The following is a 27894-nucleotide window of genomic DNA, read 5'->3' as shown; positions in this document are numbered from 1 at the left end:
ATATATTTTTAAAACAACTGAAATATCAATTTTACATAAGTATTCAGACCCTAGGCTGTGTGCTTAGGGTCGTTGTCCTGTTGGAAGGTCAACCTTTGCCCCAGTCTGAGGTACTGAGCGCTCTGGAGCAGGTTTTCACCAAGGATCTCTCTGTACTTTGCTCCGGTCATCTTTCTCTCAGTCCTGACTAGTCTCTCAGTCCCTGCCGCAGAAAAACATCCCCACAGCATGATGCTGCCACCACCATGTTTCACCGTAGGGATGATGCCAGGTTTCTTCCAGATGTGACACTTGGCATTCAGGCCAAAGAGTTCAATCTTGGTTTCATCAGACCAGAGAATCTTGTTTCTTATGGTCTGAGTCCATTAAGTGCCTTTTGGCAAACTCCGGGTGATCTGTCATGTGCCTATTTTTTCTGAGGAGTGGCTTCCGTCTAGCCACTCTACCTTAAAGACCTGATTGGTGGAGTGCTGCAGAGATAGTTGTCCTCCTGGAAGGTTCTCCCATCTCCACAGAGGAACTCTGGAGCTCTGTCAGAGTGACCATCAGGTTCTTGGTCACCTCCCTGTCCAAGGCCCTCCCCGATTGCTCAGTTTGGCCGGGCGGCCAGCTCTAGGAAGAGTCTGGTTGGTTCCTGTAACGTGTACGCTAGGAGTCGGGAAGCAAGTACAGGGAGTGAATTTAATAATCAATAAAACAAGAAACACAAGTAGCGTACCGACATAAAACACAGGAACAGAATCAATAACGCCTGGGGAAAGAACCAAAGGGAGTGACAGCTATAGGGGAGGTAATCAGGAATGTGATGGAGTCCAGGTGAGTCTCATGGGGCACAGGTGCGCGTAACGATGGTGGCAGGTATGCGTAATAATTAATAAACTGGCGACGTCTAGCGCCGGAGAGGGGGACCGGGAGTAGACATGATAGTACCCCCTCCCTGACACGCGGCTCCAACCGCAGGACGCCGACCAGAGGGACGGTCCCGAGGACCAGGAGCGGGCCGGTCGCTTCTGCCTATGCGCATTAACCTGTAGAGCCAACTGAGGTGCGGCAACATGTAGAGCCGGCTGAGGCCTGGGAGCCTGACGAGCCGGCTGAGGCCTGGGAGCCTGACGAGCCGGCTGAGGCCTGGGAGCCTGACGAGCCGGCTGAGGCCTGGGAGCCTGACGAGCCGGCTGAGGCTTGGGAGCCTGACGAGCCGGCTGAGGCCTGGGAGCCTGACGAGCCGGCTGAGGCATCCCCGGTTGCTTCGGCAGCTGCACTTAGACCCGATGTCACCAGTAAAAAATTTAAAAAACATCCCGGTTGCATACCTTTGGTGAGGCGTTTTTCTTTAACGTGTACGCTAGGAGTCAGGAAGCAAGTACAGGGAGTGAATGTAATAATAAATAAAGCAAGAAACATGAGTAGCGTACCGACATAAAACACAGGAACAGAATCAATAACGCCTGGGGAAGGAACCAAAGGGAGTGACAGCTATAGGGGAGGTAATCAGGAATGTGATGGAGTCCAGGTGAGTCACATGGGGCACAGGTGCGCGTAACGATGGTGGCAGGTGTGCGTAATAATGAATAATCTGGCAACGTCGAGCACCGGAGAGGGGGAGCGGGAGTAGACATGACAGTTCCAAACTTCTTCCATTTAAGAATGATGGAGGCCACTGTGTTCTTGTGGACCTTCAATGCTGCAGACATTTTTTGGTACCCTTCCCCAGATCTGTGCCTCAACTCAATCCTGTCTCGGAACTCTACGGACAATTCCTTCGACCTCATGGCTTGGTTTTTGCTCTGACATGCACTGTCAACTTTGGGACCTTATATAGACAAGTGTGTGTCTTTCCAAATCATGTCCAATCAATTGAATTTACGACAGGTGGACTCCAATCAAGTTATAGAAACATCTCAAGGATGATCAATGGAAACAGGATGTACTCGAGCTCAATTTCTAGTCTCATATCAAAGGGTTTGCATACTTATGTAAATAATGTGTTTCTGTAGTAGGCTACCATGGGCTAATTTGGATAACGAGTCAGTAGTGTAGCACTAGACATAATCATAGCGTATTGGAATCACATCAACTCAAAACAACTCCCACCCCAGCTGCTACCCTCAAGCATTCTCCCAAATAACATTTGGATTATTATTCTCAATTTGAATAGTGTGTTGTGTCATGCTTCCCAGAGGCAGAAACAGAAACCTGTAGTAGCCAGGGTACCTGGCAAAGTCTCTCAGGCATCTGTGAGTGTTTGGCTGAGCTCTTCAAATGGAGGCAGAAACATGGAGACCTATCTATCTGTCCGTTCGTTTAGAGAGAGTGTGCATGCTGTGAATGGAACGTCACTCTTAAAGGCAAACCCAGGCCTCCAGGAGCAAGCAGTGACACTGATGGAGGGCGAGTGTGTGTGTGTGCGTCTACATCTACGGGAATTCACAGCAGTCCATTCAGAAGCTAAGCGTTGGATCCTGCTCCTCGCACGCTCTCCTCCAGTCCTCGTCTCTATATCTCTGTCTTCTCCCCTCCCCCCTCCCCCTCTAGACACGCCCTCCCAGCGGGTGCAGTTCATCCTGGGTACGGAAGATGACGACGTGGAGCACGTCCCCCACGACCTGTTCACCGAGCTGGACGAGCTGTCCTTCAGGGACGGGAGCGCCACCGAGTGGAAGGAGACAGCCAGGTAGTTCACAGCCCAGCCCAGGGTCCAGCCTCCACACTCCAGGGTCCATGTGACTTCATCATGTCGTTCTTTGTTCGTTCAGGTCTAAATTCAGCGGCACTTTATTGCTACCGTAGGTTTTCCATGAAACGTCGATGAGTTTAGCTTTGCGTCTTAAGAATGTTGAAGTTGTCTTCTTGACTGTGGTAAAATATTCAGGGAAACCAACTTTTTAATGGCCAAAACGGTAGGCTGGTAAACTGTGGCCTTTTATAACCCCCTTGAAATTGTCTTGCGGGGGCTGGGGAACAGAGAACTATGAGATAGTGACGCGTCTTGTGTGTGAGTGGCAATGTGTTATCATGAGTAATGGGTAAGATTGACAGAGCTCTACTGCCTACAAGTCTGGCTGTGAGTCAATCTATCTTAGTCATCCTCCATAGCCATGGCAATATCACCATCCCAGACAATGTCAGCCTACGCTCACGGCTCAGACACAAATACACAGCAATTTACCTCTCTTAAAAAAACTGGTTGAAACTGGTTTCAGGCTGACAGGAGGTAAAAGCCGGAAAAATGTTATCAAACTTTTTCCATTACCTCTCAAAAGTGAACCACTCAAGGGAATGCAAATTGTCTGATATGTCCAGGCCTGGTCTTGACCTCTGGTCAAGCTGTTCTTAGTCAGCATTGGGGAAATTTGATTTCGAATTTTTTTATTGTGTGTGCTTGTCTGTGCGCGTGCGTGTTGTCTGTGCGCGTGCGTGTAGGTGGCTGAAGTTTGAGGAGGATGTGGAAGATGGAGGGGAGCGTTGGAGCAAGCCTTACGTGGCCACCCTGTCTCTACATAGCCTGTTTGAGCTGAGGAGTTGCATCCTCAACGGAACCGTCATGCTAGACATGAGGGCCACCTGTATCGAGGAGATTGCAGGTATATTCATATCAGAAGAGTTTGTGTGTATGTGTGCGTGTGTGTACGCTCATGTGCATGCTATTTGATTATTTCGATTTGGGTGTGCAAATGATAAACAAGGCAATAATGAAAAGTTGGTTGAATAAGGTGAAACTGAATTCATGTGTGTGTGTGTGTGTGTGTGTGTGTGTGTGTGTGTGTGTGTGTGTGTGTGTGTGTGTGTGTGTGTGTGTGTGTGTGTGTGTGTGTGTGTGTGTGTGTGTGTGTGTGTGTGTGTGTGTGTGTGTGTGTGTGAGCGAGTGCGTGAAAGCTCATTTGCAAGTGTGTGTGTGTACCAGTGGTGTAAACCTCCAAATGAACAACGTTACAAGGCAATACAATGCATACGTGTGTGTGTTTACATGTGTGTGTCCAGACATGCTGATTGACAGCATGGTGGCGTCAGGCCAGCTGCAGGAGGAGCTGTGTCAGAAGGTGCGAGAGGCCATGTTGAAGAGACACCACCATCAGAACGAGAGGAAGCTCAGCAACCGCATCCCGCTGGTGCGCTCAATCGCAGACATAGGCAAGAAACATTCAGACCCGTTGTTGCTTGAGAGACACGGTGAGATCCCCTGCACCACGCACAGTCCATTTCTTTTTCCTCCAGCCTCGAGGGGGTTCACATAATCTTTGCGATCCTTGGTATTCCAAAAAAGGAAAGGTGACAGCATCTCCCACACACACTCTTAGGAAAAAGCCTTCCAAAAGGGTTCTTCGGCTGTCCCCATAGGAGAACCCTTTTTGGTTCCAGGTAGAACCCTTTTGGGGTCCATGTAGAACCCTCTTTTGGAACCCTTTTCCCTAAGAGTGTATGTTTGGAGATGCTATGACCACAACAATCATGTATGTAATGTATGCCGTGTAGCCGACACTTTTATTTAAAGTGACTTACAGTACAGTGAGTGCATACATTTTAGTATGTGTGGCCCCAGCGGGATTTGAACCCACGACCCTGGCGTTGCTAGGCGCCACGGTCTTACCAACTGAGCCACACAAGACCAAATCCACCATGGCAGTTCAGGAGGTGTCAAACTAATGAAGTGAGTAGATGCTACAATGAGGACATAAGCCTCATAGAGACAACTACTACTATCCACCCCACGGTAAAAGATACATCTGGGTGCGGATGGTGCGTGTGGCTGGCCTGGCTCAGGGTTTGGCCTCAGAATTAACAATGGCTTCTACTCTATGTCGGAATGGTCGGGGTGATGTTCTTCTTGCAGTTTGAAATGTTTCGTTTGCTGAGCATGACCTTAGGGTGTGATGTGTACGATGAGTATGGTGTGTGACTATTTTATGTGACTGAAATAACGAGCTCGTGCTACAGTTGTAATGGTCTCTGTCCTACTGTCACATTTTGTTCTATTGAATGCATTGAATGCAATGTTGCCTGGGTATAAAATACGTGTGAAATGTCATATATTGATGTGCTACACAATCATAGTAAGTTATTGCACAGATATGAAATATGTCTGGTTTGTGTGTGGTTCTGTATTTGTATGCACAATATACTGTACCCTGACACTATGCTAACCAGCCCACACCTCTTCTCCTGCTTGCAAGCATCTCTCTATCCAAAATGCTCCCCCTCAGTCTGTCACTGTGTGATTGGTGAGTGGACAAGCCTATTGGTCTGTTGTGGACACCTAACCTTTCCCCTGCAAGAACCTCTTGACGCCTCTGTCTCTCTCTAACCACACTCCTCCCAAGCTCCCACCACCTTCTCTCTCTGCCCCCAGAGAATGCACCCCTAAAACCACCTCTCTGATGACATTCTCCCTCATATGTTCCTCCTTTTACCACCCCCCCCCCCTTTTTCCTCCCTCCTCCCGTTCTTCTCTCCCTCTTTTCCCTTCTTTGTTGTTGTGTCTTCCCGCCGCTCCAGGGGAGGGCCTCTCTGCCTCCCGCCACTCCCTGAAGCCGGGGGCCTCCGTCTCCAACCTGTCCCAGAGGCGAGAGTCCCGGGTCTCCGTCCTCCTCAACCTCCTCCTGCCTAACTCCTCCTCCTCCACCTCCGCTGGGGGGCCATCCCCCGGACCCTCGCCCCTCACCACCCCCCAGAACACCCCCCCTACTCCCCGCCGCTCCCCAGACCCTCCCCGTGCCCCTGGCCCCGCTCCGGTCCCCCAGGCCATCCCGGAGGTGGTGGTGTCACCGCCTGAGGATGACGAGTCGCCACCCACCGACATTACAAACGATGAGGAGGCGTATACCAATCGGCAACCGTCGCTGCAGACTAAAGGGCTCCAGCAGCTGCCCTTAGAAGGCAAATATATGTGTAGCCTGCCAGTGTGAGTCACGGCTTGAACAGAGAACACTAGCACCAGCATGCTGGCTGTGCCTTCCTTCCCTACCCGACTACAAATCCATGACAAACCCCCCAGCAAGGTTCACTTTTTATACCCCTCCTCTATTAATAACTCAACAAGACCTCACACTGTTTCCCTCTACCTTGTTCTTTTCTTGCATACCTCTCTGTCTGTGTTTCTCTAGTTTAGTCTTATCAAATACATTTGTCTGCACTCTCTCCTTTTCTCTCATATCTCGCGCCATTCCTAGGCTATTTATTGTTCACGTTCCTTTCTCTCTCTGTCTCCACCTTTCTTCATCCAGCCCTTCCACACTAACCCCACCTTGCTTGGCTTGGTCCCTCCACTTCTCTCTGCTCAGTGTGTGTGCATGGCTCCCCTCGAGAATGTGTTTCATAATTTACCATACCATAGTTCTGCAGGGTCCGACATTAACAATGGCCCGCTGCGGCGGGGCCAGTAAAAACATGTCGAGCCAGTGGATCTCCTCAGTCACTGGGCTGACCGGGCCAGTAACTTCTCAGTGCATTTTGGCGTTCCAGTTGACATTTACCTGCTATGTAATCTCTAATGGACAGATCTACGGAAACATAACTGGAACCTTAGAATCTGTTGGGAAGGAATGGGATGTGTGGGATAGCAGGGAGCAGTAGTTCTGGTGTTAGGGTTTTCCGTCACTGGTTATTTCCGTCACTGACAAGTCAGGATCTCGTAGGTAAGGGAATGGTAAGGGAAAATTCAACCCGTGACTTGCAAAGAGAGTCATTCCGCTCCTCGTTCTAGCATCGTTCTAGCACCTGGATGGCAGTGATGTACTGGGCCGTACACTCTACCCTCTGCAGTGCCTTGCGGTCGGAGGCCGAGCAGTTGCCATACCAGGCAGTGATGCAACCAGTCAAGATGCTCTCGATGGTGCAGCTGTAGAACCTTTTGAGGATCTGAGGACCCATGCCAAATCTTTTCAGTATCCTGAGGGAATATAGGTTTTGTCGTGCCCTCTTCACGACTGTCTTGGTGTGCTTGGACCATGTTAGTTTGTTGGTGATGTGGACACCAAGGAACTTGAAGCTCTCAACCTGCTCCATTACAGCCCTGTCAATGAGAACGGGGGCGTGCTTGGTACTCCTTTTCCTGTAGTCCACAATCATCTCCTTTGTCTTGATCCCGTTGAGGGAGAGGTTGTTGTCCTGGCACCACACGGCCAGTTCTCTGACCTCCTGTAGTCTGTAATAGTTTGCAAGCCCTGCCACATCCGACGAGTTTTGGAGCCGGTGTAGTACAATTCGATCTTAGTCCTGTATTGATGCTTTGCCTGTATGATGGTTCGTCGGAGGGCATAGCGTGATTTCTTATAAGCTTCCAGGTTAGAGTCCCGCTTCTTGAATGCGGCAGCTCTACCCTTTAGCTCAGTGCGGATGTTGCCTGTAATCCATGACTTCTGGTTGGGGTATGTACGTACAGTCACTGTGGGGATGACATCATCGATGCACATATTGATGAAGCCAGTGACTGATGTGGTGTACTCCTCAATGCCATCGAAAGATTCCCGGAACATATTCCAGTTTGTGCTAGCAAAACAATCCTGTAGCTTAGCATCTGCTTCATCTGACCACTTTTTCATTGACAGTCACTGGTGCTTCCTGCTTTATATTTTACTTGTAAGCAGGAATCAGGAGGATAGAATATGGTCAGATTTGCCAAACAGATGGCGAGGGACAGCTTTGTACGTGTCTCTGTGTGTGGAGTAAAGGTGGTCTAGAGTTTGTTTCCCTCTGGTTGCACATTTAAAATGCTGGTAGAAATTACGTAAAACGGATTTGTTTCCCTGCATTAAAATCCCTGGCCACTAGGAGCGCTGCCTCTGGATGAGCATTTTCCTGTTTGCTTATGGCCGTATACAGCTCATTGAGTGCGGACTTAGTGCCAGCATCGGTTTGTGGTGGTAAATAGACAGCTACGAAAAATATAGATGAAAACTCTCTTGGTAAATAGTGTGGTCTACAGCTTATCATGAGATACTCTACCTCAGGCGAGCAAAACCTTGAGACTTCCTTAGATATCATGCACCAGCTGTTGTTTACAAATCTACATAGACCGCCACTCCTTGTCTTACCAGAGGCTGCTGTTCTATCCTGCCGATACAGTGTATAACCCGCCAGCTGTATGTTATTCATGTCGTCGTTCAGCCACGACTCTGTGAAAAATAAGACATTCCTGTTTTTAATGTCCCGTTGGTAGGATATACGTGCTTGTAGTTCGTCCACTTTATAATCGGAGGGGATGGCTGAGATTACCTGCCGTGTTGCAGTCTTGAACACCATTGAAGACTACACGCGGAAAAGTCATGCTGTTTTGTATTTGAGAAATATGATTGGCCATTCATTCAACCACGCTGACCGCGACTCACAACTTCTCGAGCAGTACATAAGTTGATCCGCTCACGCGGCACACGCGAGCCGTCCAGAGTAAAAAGAAGAGCTCACCAATCCATTTACTTTAGGGAAATTGATTTACAAACGTCAACCTTCAATAGTGAACATGCTAGCAATACGCTGGCTACTGTTGATAGTCTGCACAAAGAAAGCTACAAAAAGACACCTAGCATTTGTCTTGGCTAGCCTACTGTGGCCAGATCAATATCTTCTCTTTTGAAACACAGTCGTCTTAAAGGGGCACTGTCCTATTTTGAGATGTAAAAAAAATATTCTCAAAATGAAACAAAGCGAATGCGGCAGGTAGCCTAGTGGTTAGAGCGGCAGGTAGGCTAGTGGTTAGAGCAGCAGGTAGGCTAGTGGTTAGAGCGGCAGGTAGCCTAGTGGTTAGAGCAGCAGGTAGGCTAGTGGTTAGAGCGGCAGGTAGCCTAGTGGTTAGAGCAGCAGGTAGGCTAGTGGTTAGAGCGGCAGGTAGCCTAGTGGTTAGAGCGGCAGGTAGCCTAGTGGTTAGAGCAGCAGGTAGGCTAGTGGTTAGAGCGGCAGGTAGCCTAGTGGTTAGAGCATCAGGTAGGCTAGTGGTTAGAGCGGCAGGTAGCCTAGTGGTTAGAGCAGCAGGTAGGCTAGTGGTTAGAGCGGCAGGTAGGCTAGTGGTTAGAGCAGCAGGTAGGCTAGTGGTTAGAGCGGCAGGTAGCCTAGTGGTTAGAGCAGCAGGTAGGCTAGTGGTTAGAGCGGCAGGTAGCCTAGTGGTTAGAGCAGCAGGTAGGCTAGTGGTTAGAGCGGCAGGTAGCCTAGTGGTTAGAGCAGCAGGTAGGCTAGTGGTTAGAGCGGCAGGTAGGCTAGTGGTTAGAGCAGCAGGTAGGCTAGTGGTTAGAGCGGCAGGTAGCCTAGTGGTTAGAGCAGCAGGTAGGCTAGTGGTTAGAGCGGCAGGTAGCCTAGTGGTTAGAGCAGCAGGTAGGCTAGTGGTTAGAGCGGCAGGTAGGCTAGTGGTTAGAGCGTTGGGCCACTAACCGAAAGGTTGCTGGATTGAATCCCTGAGTTGACGAGGTAAAAATCTGTTGTTCTGCCCCTGAGCAAGGCAGTTAACCCACTGGTTGCCGAAGACAAGGATGTTGATTATGGCAGCCCCCCCCCCCCCCCCCCCCGCACCTCTGATTCAGAGAGCTTGGGTTCAATGCAGAAGACACATTTCAGTTGAATGCATTCAGTTGTATGACTGACTAGGTATCCCCCTTTCCCAATTCATGCAATTCTAAATAATTATATCGCTAGATTCTATTACACAGCGTTTTGATACATTCCTTAATAACCAAATGTAGCCTAATAATAGCTGAATATAGAGAGGAAGCCTGCCATTGCCAGCTTGGGCAATGCATTTTAACTACACAATGTCCGGGCCTGTAGAAATTCTGTTCAGGCCAGTATATTTTTGTCCAACAGTAAGAAAAAAAGACTGTAACTGTTTGTCAGGAGCGTCATGTAAGGGTTTCCATGGCCGGACAGCCGCACACAAGCCTAAGATCACCGTGCACAATGCCAAGCGTCTGCTGGAGTGGTGAAAAGCTCGCTGCCATTGGAGTCTGGATCAGTGGAATCACGTTCTCTGGAGTGATGAATCACGCTTCACTATCTGGCAGTCCGATGGACGAATCTGGTTTTGGTGGATGACAGGAGAACGCTATCTGCCCCAATGCATAGTGCCAACTGTACAGTTTGGTGGAGGAGAAATAATGGTCTGGGGCTGTCTTTCATGATTCGGGCCCCTTAGTTCCAGTGAAGGGAAATCTTAACGCTACAGCATACAATGACATTCTAGGCGATTCTGTACTTCCAACTTTGTGGCAACAGTTTGGGGAAGGACCTTTCCTGTTTCAGCATGAAAATGCCCCTGTGCACAACGCAAGGTCCATACAGAAATGGTTTGTCGAGATCGGTGTGGAAGAACTTGACCGGCCTGCACAGAGCCCTGATCTCAACCCCATCGAACACCTTTGGGATGAATTGGAAGGCCGACTGCGAGCCAGGCATGATCGCCCAACATCAGTGCCCGACCTCACTAATGCTTATGTGGCTGAATGGAAGCAAGTCCCCGCAGCAATGTTCCAAGATCCAGTAAAAAGCCATCCCAGCAGGTGACGAGCAGGTGTCCACATACTTTTGGTCATGTAGTATATATGTAGTGTGTATATATATATATATATATTTATTATTATTTTTAAACCTATTTTAGAAGAAATAGAGAATTATTTATGAAAAGTGAAAGGGTGACAAATTATTTGGCCGAAACTGTATATACAGTACACCTACTCACATTTTGATTGCCGGATTCTCTGGTAATAACTGTCTAATGAACTGTCTAATGCCACGGAAGCACTCATGCCACAGTACCACACATAACATGTAGTGTCAGCTCTTAGTATGCAGATGAAGGCAGATTATCATAGAGTCAGTAGTTTTTGTCCTCAGTGTGCCCCTGGTTTTGGAACGATATGATTTGATTATTGGGACTCGTTTGCATATGGACCATGGCCTGAGGCCAGCGTGGAGCCCACATTCCGGGCTTTATCTTCCTGAACGCAACCTCCACTAATCCCCGTCACTCCCAGAGGCTTTGTAAGGAATGTGAGCGATGGCGCTTCTGTTCATCCAGACATGGCTGCCTAGTAGCCCGCAGGGCCGGGTTACAACAGGTCACAGGTCAAGGATGACCACAAGGAAACTCACCCATTCATATTCATTTTCAACATTCATCTACGTTCTAGGTGATTGAGACAGAGGGAGGGGAGTGTGTGGTGTCGCTGTGTTACAGTTCATTCATTTCTGTGGTCATTTCCTCAATGCATGTCTCCCTCGCTGAAGTGCTGGCGTTTCCTGTGTACGGCTCACCTCACATGGCTATAGGGTGCATTGAAGTGGGGAGGCGGATGTGCCATATCTTGAACCCTTATCACTGCAGGCCATAACGAATTTTCATTATGTTAGCAATTTGTTAAGGTCTTTGAGAGTGTATAAATCAAACTATGTATCAAATACTATTATATATGCATATGTAGTCTGGGCCTATACAGAGAACCTATTGAAAAAGATTTGCAAATCAGTCAGAGTATAGCTACATGATTTCTGAATACATTTCAAACGAAGAACCTGTATTGTGTTTTGATGCTTTGCAAACTCTGCATATAAATGATATATGAAAAACACAATGTAATCAAATGTAGGCATTCTAATGTATCCACGAGAATGCACTGAGCAGCAGGTGCCTCGGTCCTCCAGAGCTGAAATTTCTAACACTCTTCTGCCGCTATCCCATGTCTGTCTGTCTCTGTCTGTCTGTCTGTCTGTCGTTACAGGGCCACTGATGTCCACGCACTCTGTCCCCAGTAACCTGGATAGCAGCAGCAAGACTGGAGACAGGAGGCCCTCCAGAGCTGGGGTCAGTAAAGAGAACAGCAGTGTGGACTTTAGCAAGGTAACCCCTGCTACTGGGCAAAGAAACCCCCCCATCATCAGCCACTCTCATCCAGACATCCAAGACAACCATCATCAATCACAGCCCTTACTCTCTAAGCATAAGAAACTTCACCCACTCCCTGCCTGCTAGAACCAAGAGCCAGTCTCAAAGTGAACTGTACATAGTTTTAATTCAATAACTGGGTTTGGTTAAGTGAGATCTTATCCCTCATTATATCCATTTATGACTCTTGTCAGCCATGAAATAAGTAGGCTGGCGGCCGTGAGGAGTCATCAGCTTTCATTTGTTTGCCAAGAAGCAAGCTCATACTTGACTGGGGTAGTCTAATCAAAAGAGGGAGAAGGAGACAGAGTGTTTGTGGAAGAGAGAGAGATGCAGATATTACCCATCTCAGTGGGCAAGGTCTCCCAGCTCTGTTACATCGTTCAAACAACCGACCTTGTGATGAAAGGGACTCCTTTGCTCAGTACTGCCCCTTATAGCTTCCCTCTACGCCACTAACACCGTAGCTTCCTCCAACCCTAGCGTCCATCTGCCACTGAGCATGATCCCTCCATCCCCATTCATTCCTTCCTTTCATTTGAAGTCTCTCCCTACTCTGTTGTGCCAATTGGGCTCCAGGTAGATATCATGTCACAATAACGTATATATTTTGCTCGGCTTGATTTGTTATACCAGTGTTTCCCAATATAGGGCCGCACTGCCGTGTGCATCCCGCGGGACCTATGGTCCCCGACAGATCATAGCATAGGGCGGGCGGTCAGACACAACTTTGCGATGAAAACATGTTACAGTCCCACAGATAATTTTGAACGGTTGTCTTTCTGTGTTGTATGTGTTATCTATTGTATAAAAAACACCTTTTTGTGTCACAGTTCACAAACTCGTATAGGCTAGTTCTGCTTCCTCGTTTTTGTTGGGCGCGCGAGAACAAATGCGCCTATGTGTGGTCTCAATTAAATAGCCTGTAGCCTATATGCATGGTCGGAGAAGCACGGCGCAGTTGTCTTTCCATGGAAAATGACTTCCTAAATAGGATTGGCTATAGTTTAGGCTCCGACATTGACTGGAAATAAACATTGATGACGCATGAATTTGTCTGCCTGCGAATCATCCTGCTTCTTTTAAAGTTGTGCAAGGTTATTTTCGAAACGGTTAGTCTTTCTGTTTTGTATGTCATGTGTTATCTAAATTGCTGGGACCGGGGATGCAAAAGCAAGCTGTGTCCCATACACCTACATTGCGGGCCTGGGGACAGATTTGGGACCAGTTCTTGTGGGAGTGGGTGGGAGTCGGACGAGAAGTCAGCAGGAACGGGCGGGCGCGTAACCTTTTCTCAATAGGGGGGGCTGTTTTCACTTTGTAAAAATTTCGTTCCCAAATTAAACTGCCTCGTACTCAATTCTTGCTCGTACAATATGCATATTATTATTACTATTGGATAGAAAACACTCTCTAGTTTCTAAAACCGTTTGAATTATATCTGTGAGTAAAACAGAACTCAAGTTGGAGCAAACTTCCTGTCAGGAAGTGAGAAATCTGAAATCAGGCAGTCTGTTCTAGGGTCAGTTTATTAATTTGCATGTCTTCTATTGGTCGACATGCACTGCATACGCCTTCCCCTAGATGTCAGCAAGTAGTGAGAATTTGAATGGAGTTGCTAGGCAGATCTGAGGCCATATAAAGGGTCTGGGTACGTGGGGTACACTCTTTTCAACATTCGCCATGACGCAAGACAGACCTCAGGATGGCGTTCTGGAAAGCTCTCGTTATAGGCCTTAGATATATCCGGCTCTGATTTTATTCGATATAGGTGTTAAAGACATCATAATGTAGTTATTTTAAACCGAGTTATATCAGTTTATATCAGTATATTGCGATTTTCGGATATTTCTTTGTGCTGCGTTATAGTGAGTTGGGCACGTCTTCGCCACATGGCTAATGTTTACTGCTAATTCCAAAGTTGAAGGTGACAATCTACAACCGAGCAACGATTCTTCTGGACAAAGGACAACTTGCCCAAGATTCTGATGGAAGCTCATCAAAAAGTAAGAACTATTTATGATGTTAATTCGTTGTTCAGTTGAAAAATGTCAAACTACTATTCCGCCATTAATTTCGGTGCGGTCTCGCTTTAACGCACGCTGTATGTCGTAGTAACGTTAATTTTAAAAATCTAACACAGCGGTTGCATTAAGAACTAATGTATCTTTCATTTGCTGTCCAACCTGTATTTCTTAGTCAAGTTTATGATTAGTTACTGATTAGATTAGGTGCCTCTCCCAAGATTTCTCCCGACATTTTGTTGGCAGCTTGGCTACTATTCTCATTGTATAACCACAATTTGTGCCGCTAAATATGCACATTTTCGAACAAACTCTATATGTATTGTGTAATATGATGTTATAGGACTGTCATCTGAAGAAGTTTGAGAAGGTTAGTGAAAAAATTAATATCTTTTGCTGGTTTATTTGTTATCGCTATTGTTGGCTTGAATCAATGCTGTTGTGTGGTTGGCTATTGTAGTAAGCTAATATAATGCTATATTGTGTTTTCGCTGTAAAACACTTAAAAAATCTGAAATATTGGCTGGATTCACAAGATCTTTGTCTTTCATTTGCTGTACGCTGTGTATTTTTCATAAATGTTTTATGATGAGTATTTAGGTAATTCACGTTGGTCTCTGTAGTTATTCTAGTTGCTTTGGTGAGAGTTGTGATGGTGGCTGCAATGTAAAACTATGATTTATACCTGAAATATGCACATTTTTCTAACAAAACATATGCTATACAATAAATATGTTATCAGACTGTCATCTGATGAAGTTGTTTCTTGGTTAGTGACTATTTATATCTTTATTTGGTCGAATTTGTGATAGCTACCTATGCAGGAAAAAAATGGTGGGAAAAAAAAGTTGTGTCTTTTGCTATCGTGGTTAGCTAATAGAAATACATATTGTGTCTTCCCTGTAAAACATTTTAAAAATCAGAAATGATGGCTGGATTCACAAGATGTGTATCTTTCATCTGGTGTCTTGGACTTGTGATTTAATGATATTTAGATGCTAGTATTTACTTGTGGCGCTATGCTAGGCTATGCTAGTCAGCTTTTTTACTGATGAGGGTGCTCCCGGATCCGGGATTGTGACCAAGTAGAAGTAAGAAAAGTAGTGGGTGGGAGTCGGACGAGAAGTCAGCAGGAACGGGTGGGCGCGTTAAGAAAAGTAGTGGGTGGGAGTCGGACGAGAAGTCAGCAGGAGCGGGCGGGCGCGGTAAGAAAAGGAGTGGGTGGGAGTCGGACGAGAAGTCAGCAGGAGCGGGCGGGCGCGGTAAGAAAAGGAGTGGGTGGGAGTCGGACGAGAAGTCAGCAGGAGCGGGCGGGCGCGGTAAGAAAAGGAGTGGGTGGGAGTCGGACGAGAAGTCAGCAGGAGCGGGCGGGCGCGGTAAGAAAAGGAGTGGGTGGGAGACGGACATGAAGTCAGCAGGAGCAGGCGGGCGCGGTAAGAAAAGGAGTGGGTGGGAGTCGGACGAGAAGTCAGCAGGAGCGGGCGGGCGCGGTAAGAAAAGGAGTGGGTGGGAGACGGACATGAAGTCAGCAGGAGCGGGCGGGCGCGGTAAGAAAAGGAGTGGGCGGGAGCGGGATTAAGAATTCAGTCCGGCGCTGTCCTCTATTTCCCAATCCTGGTTCTGAAGACCTAAAGGGATGCAATTTTTTTTGTTTTTTTACCCCCTAACACTAACATGTTGTATGTGTCGAATTGCTATGCTTTATCTTGGCCAGGTCGCAGTTGCAAATGATAACTTGTTCTCAACTAGCCTACCTTGTTAAATAAAGGTGAAAAATAAAATAAAAACTAACACACTTGATTCAACTAATCAACTCATCATCAATCCTTTGATTATTTGAATCAGGTGTGCTAGTTTTTATTTTATTTTTAATTTTCACCTTTATTTTCTCGTCCACAGGACCAGGATTCCCAGAAACAGAGCCAGGATTGGGAGACACTGTCTCATATAGTTGTTACTTCCTAAAGTCTCTCTCTCTCTCTGTCCCATTCCGCTCCTTTTAGGTGGACATGAACTTCATGAAGAAGATTCCTCCGGGCGCCGAGGCGTCCAACGTGCTGGTAGGGGAGGTGGACTTCCTGGAGAGGCCCATCATCGCCTTCGTACGCCTGTCCCCCGCCGTCCTCATCACAGGGCTCACGGAGGTGCCCGTGCCCACCAGGTAGGTACACTACATCTCTTCACCCACTCTTTCACTGCTCTTTCCCTGCTGTTTCTAGGTTTTATTCATGCACCTGCTCCCCTACCAGTAGCCTAAACCATTTTGTATTTGGAGTCATATCACCAACTATACTAAATTATGTTGGGTTTTGAATAATACACAATGTATCTGCCTATACCTGGCCATCGACATTGCGTTTAGTCTAATGCGTGAAAATGGTTTGTGTCCCCTACAGGTTTTTGTTTCTGCTGCTGGGTCCACACGGTAAAGGCCCTCAGTACCATGAGATTGGCAGATCCATGGCCACACTGATGACAGATGAGGTGAGAGGACGGGAGACGTTTTACGTGCTGCTGTTTGTGCACTTATCCTTATAGTCTTATGAAGATTGGTAACATTCAGTCATAAACATGAATTAGCTCCCCCCGAGAGGCATAGAATAGACTAACTCCTTTGAGTAACTTTTTCCCCATCAGGGGGATGGGTGTGGCGTTCAGACTAGATACATTTTAAGATCAAAACGTAAAAGCTATACTCTTTCCTGCATTTCTCTGTAGATATTCCATGATGTGGCGTACAAGGCCAAAGATCGGATGGACCTGCTGTCTGGGATAGATGAATTTCTGGACCAGGTGACAGTCCTGCCCCCAGGAGAATGGGACCCCTCGATACGAATCGAACCCCCCAAGAACGTCCCATCGCAGGTGAGGGTCTAAGTTGACATATATAAACAGAAACAGAAAATCAACATGAAGTCTGAAGTCAAGCCTGATTTCAGATGATTGGTCACATAGTGCTCTTCAATCTTGATCCTGGAGAGCCACAAGGTTTTTTTTGTTTCAGCCTAGCACGAGCACACTTGATTAAATTAATCAAGGGCTTGATGATTAGTTGAATCAGATGTGTTGGAAGTATAGTCTACCCTGTACCACCAGTGGGTCTCCAGGATTGAAGAACACTGGCTTGCATGTTCGTTTTCGATGATGTTTCCATGATGTGTATGACTGTGCCTCCTGGTGGCAGTAGAGGATATAACAGCCCTGTAATAACTTAGTCATGCGTTCATGCGTGCATGTATTTTTCGTATGGATGGCCCCAGCGGGAATCAAACCCACGACCCTGGCGTGGCCAACTCCATGCTCTACCATCTGAGCCAAACCTATAATGGCTCTCTCACTTGTAGTTGAAGAGGAAGATTCCCTCGCAGCCCAACGGGTCGCCCTCACCCTCTGGGGAGATGTTGAAGGAGGAGGACGAAGGCCACGGAGCTGGGCCCGAGCTGCAGAGAACCGGACGGTGAGCTATGCGTACGAATTCATAGGGGAGGTTTCCGGGGACACAGATTAAGCTTCATTCTGGACCTAAAAGCATTTTCAATGGAGATTCCCCACTGAGCTTGCTTTTTATTCCAGGACTAGGCTTAATCTGTGTCTGGGGGAAATTGCCCCATAGAGAAGAGTTGATAAGGGTAAATCTCAAATGACACCCTATTTCTTACAAAGAGCTGTGATCAACAGTAGTGGACTACCATACATGTGGAATAGGGTATCATTTGAGACACTGCTTAAGACTTTGTTTTAAATACTATGGTATGACATAGGCAATAGGTTGTAAAACTCTTTTTTTTTTTTACTGTTTTGATGCTTTTTATTCTTGATGAAATTCATTAAACATGTATAAGGTAATCCATTATTGAGACTGTTTATGAAGACAAAAATGAATAACATACCATGCCCACATACTGTGACATTACCAATGCACTGCACATGTTACAATTACGATGCTGACATAAGTAAATACTCAGGGTCTCCGGGTGAAAGCCTCTGAGATCGCGTGGCTGCCCTGCTGGTAGAGTGTGATTATTTGTGACCTCACTCCCCCAGGACACACACACCTCGCAGACTGGGCACTGCATTATTTACCCCTCCGCAGATCCACTCTCGGCGTGCTGCTATAAAAAGCAGCATGCCGGCAGAGAACGACTGAGAGAGAGGTAGAGGGGGGGAAGGATAAGGGGATAGGGGATAAGGGGATAGGGGATAAGGGATAGAGAGAGAGAGGGACTAAGGTAGGGATAAGGGATAGTCTTTACGGGGTGTTATGCAGTCCCTGAACACACAAAGGTGTGGTGACTTAGACCTGAGACTGGTAGGTTGAGTGTGTTTGTGTAAGTTAGCGGAGTGTGTGTGTGAGGTAGGAACCTGGGTGTGAATGGGTTGAGTGGTGTCTGGGTCAGAGAGCAGGAGTGTGTCCAACCTCGGTGGGAAACTAACAGGGTTCCCCTCAGCAAGGAACCTAGCTCTAAGCATCACAGTTAGGAAATTACCATTAACCAAAGATCTCTAAAATGTCAATTAATTCTTGTAGGAAGTGTCTATAAATGTGTACCACATTTGGGGGCTCCACATTTTTTTCTGGCAGACCCTATTGATGGTAGTGTTGTCACGATACCAGAATTTTGACTTCGATACCAGGTTTAGTATCATAATACTCAATATCAATACTCGATACCAAGGCAAAAAAAAAAGTGGATTAGCCAAAGTCACAGAATAACCTATGGGCATCTTTTGAGTTTTTGTCGTACTTTGTGTGAAGGAAGTTCTAAATTCTAGCACAGAAGTAATGGTAGGCTGACTCGTTGTAGCTGATGTGTGGACATTAGTGTCACGTTCCTGACCTGTTTTTCCTTTCTCTTGTATTATTTTAGTTGGTCAGGGCGTGAGTTGGGGTGGGTTGTCGATGTGTTTGTTCTATGTTGGGATGTTTGTGTTCGGCCGGGTATGATTCTCAATCAGAGACAGCTGTCAATCGTTGTCCCTGATTGAGAATCATACTTAGGCAGCCGGTGATTCACGTGGTTTTGGTGGGTGGTTGTGTCTTCCGTGTCTGTATGTATGTTCGTACCACACGGGACTGTAGCTTTGGTTTGTAGTCTGTACCTGTTCGTGCATTCTTCGTGTATTTGTAAGTTCTCATGTTTTAGGTCAGTCTACGTCGTTTTGTTGTTTTGTAATTTTCCAAGTGTTTTTCGTGTTCGTCTTCGTCTTTGAATAAATTCATTATGTATTCACAACCCGCTGCATTTTGGTCTGATGCCTACTCCTCCTCTTCAGACGAAGAGGAGGAGAGAAACCGTTACAGAACCACCCACCAATCTAGGACCAAGCGGAGTGTAAACGGGCAGCGACAGCAGCAGAGACAGACACAGGAATGGACATGGGAAGACGTCTTGGACGGCAAGGGTTGTTACACATGGGAGGAGATCCTGGCTGGAAAGGATCACCTCCCATGGGAACAGCTGGAGGCAGCGAGGAGAGCGGAGGCAGCCGGAGAGAGGAACCGGGGTTATGAAGGTACGCGGCTAGCACGGAAGCCCGGGAGTCAGACCCAAAAATTTCTTGGGGGGGGGGGGGGGCACACGCGGAGTGTGGCAAAGCCGGGTAGGATACCTGAGCCAACTCCCCGTGCTTACCGTGGAGTGAGAGGGCGTCGTACTGGTCAGACACCGTGTTATGCGGTAAAGCGCACGGTGTCCCCAGTACGCGTGCTTAGCCCAGTGCGGGCTATTCCACCTCGCCGCACTGGTAGGGCTAGGTTGGGCATCGAGCCGGATGTCATGAAGCCGGCCCAACGCATCTGGCCTCCAGTGCGTCTCCTCGGGCCGGCATACATGGCACCAGCCTTACGAATGGTGTCGCCGGTTTGCCAGCATAGCCCAGTGCGGGCTATTCCACCTCGCCGCACTGGCAGGGCTACGGGGACCATTCAACCTGGTAGGGTTGGGGAGGCTCGGTGCTCAAGAGCGCGTGTCCTCCTTCACGGTCCGGTATACCCGGTGCCACCTCCACGTACCAGTCCTCCGGTGGCTGCCCCCCGCACCAGGCTGTCTCTCTGGGTTCTCTCTCCAGCTGCTCCCACCTGTCCAGCGCTGTCAGAGCCTTCCTCCTCTCCAGCGCAGCCAGTGTCTGAGCTGGCTGCCTGCCCAGCGCTGTCTGAGCTGCCTGCCTGCCCAGCGCTGTCCGTCTGTCCCGAGCCGTCAGAGCTGTCCGTCTGTACTGAGCCTTCAAAGCCGTCCAGCCAGGACCAGCCAGAGCCGTCCAGCCAGGACCAGCCAGAGCCGTCCAGCCACCGAGAGACTGAAAAACAGCTTCTATCTCAAGGCCATCAGACCTTGTTAAATAGCCATCATTAGCCAGCTTCTACCTGGTTACGCAACCCTGCACCTTGGAGGCTGCTGCCCTATATACATAGACTTGGAATCACTGACCACTTTAATAATGGAACACTAGTCACTTTAACAATGTTTAAATAATGTTTACATACTGCTTTACTCATCTCATATGTATATACTGTATTCTATTCTACTGTATTTTAGTCAATGCCACTCCGACATTGCTCAATCTAATATTTATATATTTCTTACTATATATATATATTACTTCCATACTTACTTTATATATTACTTCCATTCTTTTACTTTTAGATTTGTGTGTATTGTTGTAAATTGTTAGATACTACTGCACTGTTGGAGCTAGGAACACAAGCATTTCGCTACACCCGCAATAACATCTGTGTGACTAATACAATTTCATTTTATATATTTATCTTGGAAAAGGAGAAATTCTCACTTACAGGGATTTAAACAACTTTGTGGACACAATTTGAGAGATACAAGCTTTTTGTACGTTTGGAAAATTTCTTCTATCAATTATTTCAGCTCATGAAACATGGGACCAACACTTTACATGTTGCGTTAATATTTTTGTTCAGTGTACTGAGCTGAAACAAAAGATACTAGAAATGTTCCATGGTATGGGCAGGCATAAGCTATGGTCAATGAACACAATTGCATTTTATTGATGGTAATTTGAATGCACAGATATACCGTAACGAGATCCTGAGGCCCATTGTGAGGCACGTTTTCTTTAAGGTGTCTGTGACCAACAGATGCATATCTGCATTCCCAGTCATGTGAAATCTATAGATTAGGGCCTAATGAAATTATTTAAATTGACTGATTTCCTTTATTGAACTGTAACTCAGTAATATCTTAGAAATTGTGGCATGTTGCGTTTATATTTTTGGTCAGTATAATTGTCGAACTGGAACGCCAAAGGCGCTGAAAAGTTAGGCTGCTGGCCCAGTCGTCATGTTACTAGACAGGCTTGATCATCTCAGTCAGTGAACCGTTTCTCATGTTACAGTATCAGAAAGTACCTAGGTTATGGTGTACCGTACAACACTGATGTTCTGAAAAAGGTATCTGTGGGTCCTAACAAATCTCTGGGAGCCCTATAGATCCAAAAGAGTTATCTCGGAGTCCAATAATGCGTTCCCACTGGGCACAGACGTCAATAACGTCTATTCCACGTTGGTTCAATGTCATTTCATTGAAATGGTGAGGAAAACGTTGACTCGACAGGTGTGTGCCCAGTGGCTTGTATGGTCCCCTGTATGGTCCAAAAAACCTAATCCAGATGTCTAATGATGTAATCTGGGATACTTTAGTTAGCCTGCTGTAAAGCGTTGTGGTTTTGCCCTTCCTCTAGGATCTTTGGAGGCCTGGTGATGGATATAAAGCGGAAGGCCCCGTTCTACTGGAGCGACATCCGGGACTCGTTGAACCTGCAGTGTCTGGCCTCCATCCTGTTCCTCTACTGCGCCTGCATGTCCCCTGTCATCACCTTCGGAGGGCTGCTGGGCGAGGCCACTAAGGGAAACATAGTGAGTGGGTCCTTGTCCATGAGTGTCAATGAATGCCACTCCGATTACAGCAGTCTCTCTTCTATCTGTGCAGTATCCCTTAATGTATGCAAGTCACTTAGAGTTTAACAAGTCAATGTAAGCCTTGCACTAATTATGTATACGTTTAACAAAAGGTCTTACCAAAAGGTCTTACCCTATTTGCTTATTACTATATACAAATATCACTAAAAGCATATAGGATTCATATCACTATAAGCACATCGGATGTGGTTAGACAGTGTCCCTCTTCCTCACTGCGAGCTACTCAGAATACTGTCTCCATGCTTTGATCCTGACAATGAGTTACACACACAAATCCTACAGTAACTCCAGAGGGAGACTGTTGGCGTAGCTAGCGTCAGCGTGCCGGGGTGTGTGATGCGTCTGAGTAAACTAATTAGAAGGCCAGTGGCGGAGGGATATAAGTACAGACAGGCCGACGGGGTGGATGAAGTAAAGCAGTCTATCTACACTGTCTGATGCTAGGCAGCCTGATCTGGAATGTCACTTTAAACTGATGTGCTATGTTATGTGGGGTGTTCTGTCCGCTTTGCCTTATTCCCCTTAGTCTCTCCCTCTCTCTGGTTTCCTCTTATGTATTTACCACTTCCTCCCGTTCTCACTGCTTCTTCCCCTCCCTCTCTTCTTTTGCTACAGAGTGCCATAGAGTCTCTGTTTGGGGCATCCCTCACAGGAGTGGCCTTCTCTCTGTTTGCGGGGCAGCCCCTCACTATACTGGGCAGTACGGGGCCTGTCCTAGTTTTCGAGAAGATCCTCTTCAAGTTTTGCAAGTGAGTGTGCAACCATATCCTGGTTTCACTGTCATTTGCACTGTGGCCCTCTGGTGGTAACAACCTGCAAGTACAAGCTCACCTGCCATTTGGGGATTTCTAATTTGTTTCTGATCAGTAACTTCCTGAGTTTTATGTACTGTATACATGCACAGTAAATCAAGTGCCTGGAGTTTTTCTTGGTCAAATCACATGGTCAGGAAAAACTCAGGGCCATAACTAGTTATGAAAGAAGTCGGGACAGGCTCAAGGTCATTCAATCATTTCATAAGGCATGGTCCGAGTGATTGCTCCTCCCCTACAACTGTCATAACGTTTATATGCTTTGAGCTCACTGCTTGCAGTATCTAATAAGATATGAATGTGAAAATACACTGAAAACATCCAAAATACATTATATATACAGCTAAAATCGAGTACAATGCCTTGTAAAGTTGATATTGAGGTTAAATAAAGTGTGCTTTCTTAATTTACCAAATTTTTCTAACCGTTGCTTTAGATAAAATCAAGACATCAATATTCTTGTTATGTTTTCTTGTATGTAAAATCTTAAATTACAGCTCACTTTGAGCAAATTCGTAATTTGCGATTAATCGCAGAGAATCCCGCGAGTCAACTCGATTGCATTGTTTAGTGATTTGACAGCCCCACTATTGAGTCTCGAACTCCTCTCCTCTCCTACCCAGGGACTACGGCCTGTCCTACCTGTCTCTGAGGACCAGCATCGGCCTGTGGACGGCCTTCCTCTGCCTGGTCCTGGTTGCCACGGACGCTAGCTCCCTGGTCTGTTACATCACCCGCTTCACAGAGGAGGCCTTCGCCGCTCTCATCTGCATCATCTTCATCTACGAGGCCCTGGAGAAGCTCTTCCACCTGGGGGAACACTACCCAGTCAACATGCACAACGAGCTGGACAACCTCACCCTCTACTCGTGAGTCTGGGTCAGAGAGCCTCGGCGGAGGGCAAAAGCCGCGGGAAGTGGGAGCTGCCATTTTTCCGCTGCCTTAAAAAAAAATTGCTGACCAAACACACATTTTATTCAGGAAATGTACCTTTTCTATTTGGATTGCAGTGTTTCAGATGATATTACCACCGACTCGCGCCCAAAGATGGAAAAGGGGAAATGATGGTTGTGTGGGGAGTGTAAGGCATGGAGTGTGTAAGATTTCTTCTCTTGACTCAGGTGTCAGTGTTCTCCACCGGCCAACGCCTCCACTGAGATCTTGCAGACGTGGAACCAGACAGGACACACACCAGACACTATCTCCTGGAACAGTCTCAACGTATCGGTCAGTCAGAGGACACACACACACACACACACACAAGGAACACACACACTGCAAAAACATCTGTTGAGCCTGTGTATTTCTCTGACCCTTTTACTCTCTTTGCCAGATGTGTAACCTGCTCCATGGAGAGTTTGCTGGTCCTGCCTGTGGTCACCACGGACCCTACATCCCAGATGTCCTCTTCTGGTCCATCATCCTCTTCTTCACCACCTTCTTCCTCTCCTCCTTCCTCAAGGAGATCAAGACCGAGCGATACTTCCCTACAATGGTGTGTTATTCACTTGCGATCAGGGCGTACAGCTAGAGTGTGTGTGTGTGTGTGTGTGTGTGTGTGTGTGTGTGTGTGTGTGTGTGTGTGTGTGTGTGTGTGTGTGTGTGTGTGTGTGTGTGTGTGTGTGTGTTTGTGTGTGTGTGTGTTTGTGTGTGTGTGTGTGTGTGTGTGTGTGTGTGTGTGTGTGTCCATGTTCCTCTAAAAGTGTATTGTGCTGCAACAACATTCACAGTTTCATTTCAAGGTCGTCACATTCTTCCCACACAATATGTCTCACGCTTTGCTGTTACCATTAGCTACTGTGTGTGGGTGTTCCCACTGAGGGAATTACAATGGATTTGTTGTTTACACGTTACCACGTTTATGCAAAATGTCATTATTATGGGTTGTGCAGGTACGCTCCACCATCAGTGACTTTGCCGTGTTTCTGACCATCATGATCATGGTGCTGGTGGACTATCTGATGGGCATCCCCTCTCCTAAACTCAACGTACCCGACCGCTTTGAGGTAGGACTCTTTTGATACTGTATCTCTGTGTAGGCATTCAAAAGACGCCGTACTGCCATATGGCATACTGATCACATCAACATGTCATGTGATACTGATGACAGCAATGATATATATATATCCTGGGCTGATACTAGAGGCAGTAGTGATACCAGTAAGCTAATGTGGACACTGACCTATTCAGATCTGTCGAGCGCAACGGGATGGCTTTCTTTTAGCCTTAGCGTTGAAGCTAACTCTCTGCCCTGCTGCAGATCCACCTCCAAGCACCACGGCAGGTGTAATAGTGTAATGCGATAGCTAGCTACTAGCCTTAGCATTATAGCTAAAATCAATCAAAGTCACACAGGATACAGTAAAGTGTACACAGGACAATGTAATGTACAGTGAAAAACATCATGAAGGACCACACACAACCCAGCCACGGACTGTTCACTCCCCTACCGTCTGGCAGACGGTATCAGAGCATCGGGTCTTGGACCACGAGGCTCAGAGACAGTTTTTACCCACAAACCAAACACTTGAACTGGAACTGACCATTTACACTGACTCTCCGTACCTTAGCACACCTGCACTCACTCAGTCAGTCACTCAGTCACTAAGTCAGTCACTGTCAGTCACTCACTCAGTCACTAAGTCAGTCACTCACTCAGTCACTAAGTCAGTCACTCACTCAGTCACTAAGTCAGTCACTCACTCAGTCACTCACTCAGTCACTCACTCAGTCACTCACTCAGTCACTAAGTCAGTCACTAAGTCAGTCACTCACTCAGTCACTAAGTCAGTCACTAAGTCAGTCACTAAGTCAGTCACTAAGTCAGTCACTCAGTCAGTCAGTCAGTCAGTCAGTCAGTCAGCCACTCAGTCACTCACTCAGCCACTCAGTCACTCACTCACACAAGCCCACACATATGCAGGTACACACACACACACACACACACACACACACACACACACCACTGCTGCTATTGGACTTCTGTTTAATATTGCACAACACACTTCATATCTCTCCCGGCACACGTGTAAATATTGTAATGTGCCTTCCTTGTATTTATACCTCTGCTAAATATCTATTCTATTTTATTTTAGCTTCTATTGAGCTTCTACTCTTTTTATACATTTGCATTACTTAATTATTTTCTATTCTTATTGTTGTCGCATTGTCGAGAGGGGAACCTGCAAGCATTTCATTGTACTGTTTACACCATGCGTTCCTGTGCATATGACAAATAAACTTAACTCGAACACTATAGCCTGACCTCCAGCTATGAGCATTATAGTTTAAAAGCTAACTCTATGCTCTGGTCTACAGCCTACCTCCAAGCATCGCGGCTGGCTGATCTCCCCGCTGGGCACCAACCCCTGGTGGACCCTGCTGGTGGCGGCGCTGCCCGCTCTGCTCTGCACCATCCTCATCTTCATGGACCAGCAGATCACCGCCGTCATCATCAACCGCAAGGAGCACAAGCTCAAGGTGAGCCGGCGCTGGTTTATGGCATCGACTTCCGTAGTCTACAGACTCCATTCACACCATCAAGGTGGGGTGGAACAGACGCATTTCTTACAAGGACGTTTTGTTCTGTCACCTTGTCCTGTCCATTATATTATCATTCACTGTGTTGAATGTAGCTAGTGTTTTCATGAAGCGTATTCACTGTGTACAATTCGGTGCTCCCAACTACAGTATACTATAATCACTTTTTATCCTCGTCTTTTCCTCCCCTGGTTTCCCCCCCCCCTTCTTCTCCGTCATGTAGAAAGGCTGTGGCTACCATCTGGACCTGCTGGTGGTGGCGGTAATGCTGGGGGTTTGCTCCATCATGGGCCTGCCCTGGTTCGTAGCCGCCACCGTGCTCTCCATCTCCCACGTCAACAGCCTCAAGGTTGGCAAGCCTGCTGCTGTCTTTTGTTTATTCGTTCTAGGTCAGCGGTGTAAAACGCAATTCCCTTGTACCTCATTGATCAATTAAGGTCATCAATTAGTTAGGGACTGCTCTCACCTGGTTGTCTAGGTCTTAACTGAACATATTGATAGGAAATGACAAAAACCAGCAGACATTCGGCCCACCAGGTATTAAGTTTGACACCTCTGTTGTAAGTGATTAGTTGTGAGTTGGGTTTTTGTTAGAAAAAGAATGTATTTCTCTTGAGTATACTAGACATTCGTCTAATGTGATCGAATCAAATCTAAAAGGTGGAGTCGGGCTGCTCGGCGCCAGGAGAACAGCCCAAGTTCCTGGGCATCAGAGAGCAGAGGGTCACCGGCTTCATGATATTTGTCCTCATGGGCTGCTCCGTCTTCATGACCTCCGCACTCAAGGTGACACCTCTTTGGGTTTCAGAAAAGTGTTATAAAAAATAAGATGGGTTATTAATATAAGACGATGGGCGCTGGACCCATAATGCAATGTGAATGACTCTTATGTGTTCACCTTACAGTTGAAATGTTGACATGGATGATTTTTTAAAAGGCGCTTGAAATTATTATGATTATTATTATTATTATATACTGTAATGTCCAACCTTTCTCCCCCAACCTCCAGTTCATTCCTATGCCGGTGCTGTACGGGGTCTTCCTCTACATGGGAGCCTCTTCACTCAAAGGCATTCAGGTGAGATTATATTCAATGATTAGTTGAAGATATGATCAGAGATTTGGATCTTTAGACAGTAAAGCAATGCAATGCTTTTGTCTGTAATGATGAGCTTACTCTTTTTGTAATTAAACTCCCTTTGATCAAGAAAACATGTCATTGCAGTTGAACTCTTTCATTTCAAATGTGTTTCCTGACAAAAAATGCGAAACGGATGATGAAATGGTGCTCAGGACAATGTTCACATCTCTCTCCCTCTCTCTTAGTTCTTTGACCGTATCAAGTTGTTTGGTATGCCAGCCAAGCACCAGCCTGACCTGATCTACCTGCGCTACGTTCCCCTGTGGAAGGTCCATGTTTTCACCCTGGTGCAGCTCACCTGCCTCATACTGCTGTGGGTCATCAAGGCCTCCGCGGCCGCTGTCGTTTTCCCCATGATGGTAATACCCATAGAGCGAAATGTTTTATAGTAGTACTGCCATCACTCTATCTCTCCATGGTTAATATCACTCTCCACATTTACAAACTGGAGAAATGTGATATCTTGTCTACCAACAAGGGTGTTTGTAAACTTGAAAATATCTAAAACCGTCTATGTGCCTGTGTAGTTCTTTTGCTTCCTCTCTCCCTCTTAAAATATCCTGTTTTTG

The 27894-nt window shown here is 46.8% G+C and overlaps 1 protein-coding gene across 1 annotated transcript in view; it reads left to right on the top strand.

Moving 5' to 3' along the window:
* LOC120026757 (sodium bicarbonate cotransporter 3-like) overlaps positions 1 to 27894 on the top strand; it is a 32403-nt gene that overhangs the window by 3764 nt on the left and 745 nt on the right. Inside the window, exons 3-22 of the mRNA XM_038971476.1 lie at positions 2536 to 2674; positions 3424 to 3584; positions 3982 to 4170; positions 5494 to 5874; positions 11697 to 11779; positions 15888 to 16045; positions 16281 to 16368; positions 16603 to 16749; positions 17229 to 17341; positions 21595 to 21769; positions 22448 to 22581; positions 23268 to 23513; positions 23766 to 23871; positions 23978 to 24139; positions 24537 to 24650; positions 25963 to 26124; positions 26408 to 26533; positions 26845 to 26970; positions 27194 to 27262; positions 27511 to 27684. Of these exons, the coding sequence (XP_038827404.1) occupies positions 2536 to 2674; positions 3424 to 3584; positions 3982 to 4170; positions 5494 to 5874; positions 11697 to 11779; positions 15888 to 16045; positions 16281 to 16368; positions 16603 to 16749; positions 17229 to 17341; positions 21595 to 21769; positions 22448 to 22581; positions 23268 to 23513; positions 23766 to 23871; positions 23978 to 24139; positions 24537 to 24650; positions 25963 to 26124; positions 26408 to 26533; positions 26845 to 26970; positions 27194 to 27262; positions 27511 to 27684 (3053 nt within the window). The remainder of the gene's footprint in view (positions 1 to 2535; positions 2675 to 3423; positions 3585 to 3981; positions 4171 to 5493; positions 5875 to 11696; positions 11780 to 15887; positions 16046 to 16280; positions 16369 to 16602; positions 16750 to 17228; positions 17342 to 21594; positions 21770 to 22447; positions 22582 to 23267; positions 23514 to 23765; positions 23872 to 23977; positions 24140 to 24536; positions 24651 to 25962; positions 26125 to 26407; positions 26534 to 26844; positions 26971 to 27193; positions 27263 to 27510; positions 27685 to 27894) is intronic.

Source organism: Salvelinus namaycush, chromosome 32 (assembly GCF_016432855.1).
Source record: "Salvelinus namaycush isolate Seneca chromosome 32, SaNama_1.0, whole genome shotgun sequence".
Taxonomy (NCBI): Eukaryota; Metazoa; Chordata; class Actinopteri; order Salmoniformes; family Salmonidae; genus Salvelinus; species Salvelinus namaycush.
The sequence above is the reverse complement of the archived record's forward strand: the minus strand, read 5'-3'. Positions and strand labels throughout refer to the sequence as shown.